Genomic DNA, 7,174 nt, shown 5'->3' with positions numbered 1-7,174 from the left:
TGCTGAGAAACTACAGTATATCATGTCCTCACAGGCATCAAGGACCAGTGCAATGGTGGGAGAGCGGCGCACAGCACGAGAGCAGCGCCTGCCCACTCCGAAGCTGGGGATTCCCAGCACAATCGCAAGCAAGTGTCTGTGCTTTGCACATCATTTCCCACTACTTTTGGGAGCCCAGGCGTATTCGTCAGATGCTCGGCGCACACGCCCTGCTTTCGGCACAGCCGCCGATGATCCAACCCCACTAGCTTGAAACCGATTGCTACGGTGGGGCACTGATGTTGTGCTGTCACACATGTCTGAACACATGTGTGGAGCGCAGCCATTTGACATGCAGCTCGGGTGGCCACGTTGCCGCCTGCATGTTGTCGTGCACCGCTGCCAGCCAATGAAGACGTGCTGACGGTATGCGCAGCCCCCCACCCCCCTTCGCCGCATCACATCAGTGGTCGTGAATGCTTTACACATATACTATTGGTTGGGCCCATGCTCCAAGACACTCAAAAGCAAAGCATTATCGACAGGTGATTCACATGGTGAGAAGCTGCAATTGGCGTGCTGATGGCCGGACACAAAGTGTGCCTCAGTCAAACCCGGTGTACATCCCCATTTGTCTCTGTGGGAGGGCGTGTTGGTGCATCAGCGTTACTTTGGATAGAGGGAGGCGCCTGCATGTGCGGCCCGGCCCAACCCCCTGCAACCGCAAGCCCACCTGCAGCCTCTTCTCCTCTTCCACATAGCTCTTGCCCCGTGAGGCCTGGCCTGCGTCCCTCTTGCGCTTCTCCTGCAAAGGGAAAGCAGCCGCGCTGCGTGGAGCAGGCCGCTTGCAAGGCGCCCGCCGCCACCAGCAGCTACAACAGCCTCCTTCCCACCCCTGCACTGTTGTCGTTGAAACACATGGGACCCCAGCCAACAAGCGCTCGCCTTTCTTAGCAATAGGTCGGTCCTACCCTGCGCCTGGACGCGAATGTCAGCTCGCTGCTGCCCGGGCCACTCGCCTTTTGGTTCCAGCTGAGCTTCTTCTCCGCTGCCAGCCGCTGCCGCTCCTCCAGGGCCGCCTGTCGCAGCGCCGCCGAGTGCGCCACGCCGCGCATCGCGATCCCCGCGCCCTCCTCAGCGCCCGTCGTCGCAGCCTCGTGGGTGCGACGCCGCTCCTGGGCAGGGCGGCGGGGGGTTGCGCAGGCGGGGGAGTGGGCACCTGAATGGGCCCTGCTGCCATGGGGTGATTTGCTGCGATCGTCTTGAGCTCACGTATGAGGCCACCTGTGCACTGGTCAAGCGCTGCACTTTTTTGTGTGTATGTTGGCGGGCGCAGTGGCTCCTCAGGCTGCCGCCTGCTGGGCAGAAGCGCGGCCCCCTCTCTGCCTCACCTCAAGGGTGTCCTCCGCCTCCTCTGCCTTCGACGCCTTGCCGTCAGACCTGCGGGCGGGGCCGGATCAATGTGACGGACAGTCGCAAAGCAGGGCCCGCTCCTGGGCAGGCAACTGCACAGCAGCCAGCCTCTGCCGCAGCGCGGCTCTCAGCTGCCCTCGCCCCCTCCCAGTACCCTGCTTGACAAGCACACACCAGTTCCAGTTCTGCTGCTCCTCCGCCGGCGGCTTAATGAAAAGCACAGAGGGGCCTGTCGTGAACCCGGCAGCTTCCAAATCGTCCAGCGTAAGCTCCTGCAAACACCAGGGACAGGCTGTTGACTAGGACACTGCTCAAACCACCAAACTGCAACGCACTCGCCACATGCGTCGCTCTCCGGGCGTGTACAGGGCGTGGGTGCCGTCTCGCAGCATGCACCTGTAGCCCACCTGTTTCTTCTTGGCCGGTACCGCGCTGCCATCGGCCCCTTTTTGTTTTTTCCCGCTGCCGCCGCCCTCTTCGTCGCTCCCTGCGTCGGAGCCGCTGCCGCCAGCGCTGCTTGAGTCGTCCTCGTCGCCTGAAAGGCCTTCCAAAGCGTCCATTATCTTCTTCCTATGGGTCGATTGTGTGTGAGCGAGACAGTGCAGTGGCATGGCCCCGCAGGCAAGCAGCACGAACAGGGGCACCAGCGAAGCGCTTCCCCTGGTCCACCACGCCGCGGGCACGTGCCCCTACGGTGGCAAGCTGTGCGCCAGTGTCACCTGCCAGCCGACATGATGCTTTGGGCTGTCGTTGAGAGGGGCTAGGATCGCAGAAATCAAACACAAAGCGCAAATGGTGGCAGCAGAGGTGATTTCTATCACTAAATCTCTGTGTCATATAACATAACTCTTTGCGCGTCATTAAACTCTGCTGCGATATCATACGGTGAAGAGCAGCGCTCGTTTCGAAGTCCGTCCTCCGGACCTTCATGATCTGTGACCTCCCCGAGGGCAGCTGCATGCACACGTGCCGCTCCCTTTACAGTAGTCCTTACACACACGAATCTTGATGTCGGGATTACTTCTGAATGGCGCACCAGCGGCCATGCCAGGCGCCGAACACGCCACCACCGATGAGGAATGCAGCAGCCCGACAATATCATACCGCGCTCTGTGAGATGGGGCTTGCGGTAGCAAATGCAGCACCGGTCACAAAGCTATATGCATTTCTGAAGCACCTTGAAGCCGCCTTCTGCTGTTGGCATCTTTGTAACTCCTCTATTAGCGACGCGACGGCCACCGCCCCCAAGCTCTCCCCCGGTCCCGTGCACACTGGCAGGCAACGGTGTAGAACGACCATCGAAGACTTTGCAATGACTTACTTCCCCCTCCACGGTCTGGAGTTGCCGAAGGTGCCTGGGCCTTGAGGCATGCCCCGCCGACTCGGCAGACAGCCCCGTGCTTGCCATGCCCCCTTCGTTTGCCGCACCATGGCACGCAGCCCCACACACTGTATCACCTACCCATGCAACTACCCCTGCTCCGCCCTCCAGGACCTCTTCAGGTTCCTGGACATCCTGCTGTTCGTTGAGGCCACCATCTACCAGGCGCGACAGTCGCGCCGACCCCCTCGATGCACGGCAGCGGCTCGCGTCAGCCACTGAAGTCGCCCCTCTGCCCAGGCCACATGCAGCCTGCAGGCGGCGTTTGGACACGATTGCACTCCAGTTGAGGCATGTCCTAACAGCTTGAAATTGTCTTTCAGAGCCTCCTGGATGCTCCTCACGATATCTTGCGTCCACTCGACCGGCCCACCACCTCACATGGCGCCTCAGATGGACGAGGACAACGAGGCGATGTCAGGCCGCGGGGCGCTGCTGCCCGGCCACCGCTTCCCCGCGGCCGCCGTGCTGGAGGCTGTGCTGCGGCGGCGCGGGCTGTGGGACGAGCGGATAGAGGCGGAGCTGTTGTCGGTGGGCACGCTGTTGTGGCAAGATGCACAACTGCGATGCAAGGGGCATGCATTCGCCTGCGCATCGCGCGCCTGCATGTGCGCTTTGCGTCGCATGCCTGCGCCTTGTGACGGGCGCCCTGGGCCACAGCGCACGCCTGTATGAAGGCCACGCCATGCTGCCAAAAAAGCTGTGCCGTCGCCCATGCCGCTGCAGGGCTACCGGTATTGGGAGCTGGAACGGCGCGTCTGCTGCGCCATGGCGCGGCACGACCTGGCAGCAGCATGGAGGCAGCGGCGGCAGCACGACCAGGGCACGCAAGAGCAAAGTCACCAACAGCAGCAGCAGCAGCAGCAGCCGCAGCAAGCGGAGGAGGAGCGGAAAAGACAAGGGGCTCCCTGCAAGCCAGGCACGCTCAAGGACCCTGGCAAGCAAGCAACTTGCTCACCCGCACCCGCCCTGGCCACTGCAGCGCCTGTGCCCTTGGACCCAGGCTTCACCTGGCCCGACGCGCTAGCTGCGCACGAGGCCAAGAGCTTTGATTACCGGCTGCTGCACCTGCTGCTGCACCGGCTGGCGGGTACGGAGTACGACGAGGCGCTGCTGGCCTTCATGGCGGCAGACGAGCGCCTGGTGGACATCGGGGACGACCTCACAGACTATGAGGGTGGGCGCGCAAGGCCCGTCGTGCCAGCTGGGTGATGCAGTGTGGGGCCCCGGGGGCCGCTGCAGTTGGGTTGGCGCTGGGCGGATGCACCCATTGCGCCATCGCCTTGCAGCCTGGGTGGCCCCGCGCTTGACCGGTATTACCGCCGGGGCATCAACGGTCCCGCCACCCTCCCAATACCCTCCGCCGCCTCTGAACCCCGCCCTCAAGATGACGTCATCGCCAACTCGTTCAACGTGTATCGTGCGCTGCTGCACCTCCACGGCCCGGACACGGCGGCGCTGCTCCTGGCAGAGCGCATCTCAGCGCTCGAGGCCGAGCGCGCCCGCCTGCTCACCCGGCTGCCGCAGCGGCAGCGCGAGCTCGTGGTGGCGCGCCAAGAGGCGGCGGTGGAGGGGCAGGGGAGCGACAAGTGGGTGTTCCCGAGGCCCGTGTTGGCGGAGGGGGCGTTTAGGGAGCGCGAGCGCACGCACGAGCTGGAGCAGCGGCACCGGCTGGGCAGCGGGCCCGTATAGCCACATAGGTTGAAGCCAAGGCATACTGCTGGCTGGTTGTTCGCCCGCCTGTAAACCAGCACCTATATGCACCGCAAAGCTAGTGCAAGGTGGCTTGGGCAGTCTTCAATATCTGCAGCAGGTTGGACATGTCCCGAGGCCGTCGCATCGGGCGGCGTTTGCCCATGTGGCACCAGCGTTCACGCGTGGCGGGGTAGTGAGGGGGGCACGACACTTTTGAGCGGTCGCGGCGCACGCTGTGCTCTAGCAGCAGAGTACGCGAGCTCGTTGCGCAATCTATTGAGTAATTGTGAGATTGCAACCAGCATATACACAGCAGAATGCCTTAGCTTTAGCGAACGCTCACCCGGGAGCATGATGCAGCAGCAGCAGGGCTTCTACCGTGTTAAGGTGTACAAGCTCAACGAGACAGGAGGCTGGGACGACAAGGGCACGGGCCTAGTGTCCGTGGGGCCGCTAGAGGTGGGGTACCGTGGCGTGTGATCTGGGGCGTCTGGCACCATCAGTGCTATCTGTTTGCGTTCAGAGAGGTCTCATAAGCGGCACCGGCTGGTGGAGAGGGCTACGGCACCCCATGTCGCTGACGGTGCCGTGTGTTGCGACCGCAGACGCCCCATCAGGCTTCGTCCTCGCTGGGGCTGGTGGTTCTGGCTGAGGATACGCACAAGACGCTGCTGGCGCACAGGATATGCACTGATGACGACATCTACCATCGTCAAGGTCGGCAGCCGGTGATCTCTCGATTTTTAGCGCGGCCCTCGCACCTGCAGCAGCTCACGGCGCCCTGCCGCTCCTCGCAGATGATACGATCATTACCTGGACGGACGTGGACGTTGGAACGGACGTTGCGCTTAGCTTCCAGGAGGCAAACGGCTGCCATGCGATCTGGTGCGCCGCCGCCATATTGCAACAACGGTGGCACGAAAAGCCGCTGCCGTTCACCTCGTGTGCGGTGTTTGCCCTGTGTACCATTAATTAAGTTCCATACTTTTGCTACCCTCGCGCAGGCAGCACATTGCGCGGCTGCAAAACGAGGACGGGCGTCCAGGTGTGGTTGCGAAACAAGTGCTGCAGGCGGAATGAAAGGGACGTTGGCGGTTTGTGCTATAAAGGCTGATGCCGCGAGCGATAGCAAGTGGTTGCAGCCAAGGTCCAAGATAACCTGCAACTGCAGCTGCTTGTCGTGGCACGTGCGTGCGTACGCGCTCATTTGTATCGCCCATGGCTTCATTGCCCTGCACTGCCTGCGGGCGCTCACTGCGCTGTCCCGTGCACGACGGCCTTGTGCTCCTTGCTATCTGGCGCCCTGCCGCCACTTTTTCCGCAATAGGCGTGCGGCGACGCATGGTGGACGAGTTCGAATCCGGGGCGCAGCCTATGGACGGTGGGCGGCGGCGCGGGCCACCGAGGAGGCTGTCAGGATGGCGCTGGGGCTCTCTTTAGGCGTTCGGAACAGCAGGCAGCACCACGTGCAGCCTTATCGTTTGCACGTTGAGTCGGGCGGTTGGCCCATTGCGGTTGAGTCGGGCGGTTGGCCCATTGCGGTCGCGGGGCTCGCGCTGTCTCATGTTCATCAAGCGAGGCGCTCACCCCGCTCACGCACGCGGCATTTGCACCGCGGTGCCCCCTCTCAGGCGAGTATGCCGACGGCGCGGAGGGCGGCATCCAGGGCGTGGTGGAGCTGCCGCCCGCGGAGATGGGGCGGCTCGAGGAGGTCGCGCAGACGATGATGCACGTGCCGCTGATGCAGCGCGAGCGCGTCGCGCAGCAGCTCATGGCGCCGGGGTACCTGCGGGCGCTGCTGGACCTCTTCCGGGTGCGAGGCCGGGCAGGGACGCCGGCAGCGCAGCGGGGACGGGTGGCGCAGTGGCGTACAGCTATCTGCGCTGGAGCCGCAGCTGCGCTCGGGATGCAGGGGGGGCGCCGGCGGCGCAGGCACGGCCTGAGCCAGGCGGACGCGGTGCCTGAGAACGGCATCAGGTGCAGTCGTGTTAGGAACGAGCGCTGCGGCCGCATGCATCGTGATACGGCGCCCTCAACAACCCCCCGTCCCCCGGGCCCCATGGGCCCCTTCCTTGACACCCGCCACCCCGCAGCAAGCCGAGGACCTGGAGGACACTGCCAGCCTGACGGCGCTGTTCCAGACGATGCGCAGCGCGGTGCTGCTGAACGACACGGCGCTGCTGGAGGAGCTGCTGCGGGAGGAGCACGTGATGGACGTCATGGGCGCGCTGGAGCACGACCCGGAGACGCCCGCCGGCGCGCGCGCGCAGCACAGGCAGTTCCTCAAGGTGCGCGCTTCGCGAGGGGCGGCGCCGCCGGCCGCGGCGGGCGCATGACATGGCAGAACGCTCGCGACGCGTGCACCTCTCCCGCGCCGGGGCGTCTCCAGGCGCTGTGTTTGCGGTTGACTGCTCGCGCTGAGCCGCGCGCCCCTCGCCGGCCAACGCCGCGTGCCTGCAGGAGTCTGTGGTGTTCAAGCAGGTGGTGCCGATCGACAACCAGGAGGTGGGGCGGGGGCGGCGGCGGCAGCTGCGGCAGGCGGGCGGGCGGGTTGCGCGCAGCCGAGGCCACGCTGGACAAGCTGATAGCTTGGCAGAATCTTGGAGTTTCTGGTGCTGTTGTGCACATGCGCGCACACACACATGCACACACACACACACACACACACACACACACACACACACACACACACGCGCACACACAAGC

General features: G+C 64.0%; 3 protein-coding genes across 3 annotated transcripts; 2 read left to right on the top strand and 1 right to left on the bottom strand.

Moving 5' to 3' along the window:
- Positions 1-583: 583 nt before the first annotated feature.
- Positions 584-1,952, bottom strand: MNEG_11339 (hypothetical protein; the record flags this gene model as incomplete). Its single annotated transcript, XM_014040191.1, has 6 exons — positions 584-616; positions 713-784; positions 951-1,154; positions 1,371-1,419; positions 1,567-1,664; positions 1,800-1,952. The coding sequence occupies 6 exons, from the start codon at positions 1,950-1,952 to the stop codon at positions 584-586; spliced, it is 609 nt and encodes a 202-aa protein (XP_013895645.1).
- Positions 1,953-3,154: 1,202 nt separating this feature from the next.
- On the top strand, positions 3,155-4,465 carry MNEG_11338 (hypothetical protein; the record flags this gene model as incomplete). The annotated part of the gene is made up of 3 exons (XM_014040190.1): positions 3,155-3,304; positions 3,500-3,950; positions 4,161-4,465. 3 exons carry the CDS (start codon positions 3,155-3,157, stop codon positions 4,463-4,465), a joined length of 906 nt encoding a protein of 301 aa, XP_013895644.1.
- Positions 4,466-4,819: 354 nt separating this feature from the next.
- MNEG_11337 (putative Serine/threonine-protein phosphatase 4 regulatory subunit 3) lies at positions 4,820-6,804 on the top strand (the record flags this gene model as incomplete). Its single annotated transcript, XM_014040189.1, has 7 exons — positions 4,820-4,927; positions 5,074-5,185; positions 5,266-5,353; positions 5,473-5,513; positions 5,796-5,849; positions 6,100-6,281; positions 6,562-6,804. 7 exons carry the CDS (start codon positions 4,820-4,822, stop codon positions 6,802-6,804), a joined length of 828 nt encoding a protein of 275 aa, XP_013895643.1.
- Positions 6,805-7,174: the final 370 nt, after the last annotated feature.

Source organism: Monoraphidium neglectum (genome assembly GCF_000611645.1).
Source record: "Monoraphidium neglectum strain SAG 48.87 unplaced genomic scaffold scaffold02699, whole genome shotgun sequence".
NCBI lineage: Eukaryota > Viridiplantae > Chlorophyta > Chlorophyceae > Sphaeropleales > Selenastraceae > Monoraphidium > Monoraphidium neglectum.
This window is presented reverse-complemented; position numbering and strand designations above follow the sequence as displayed.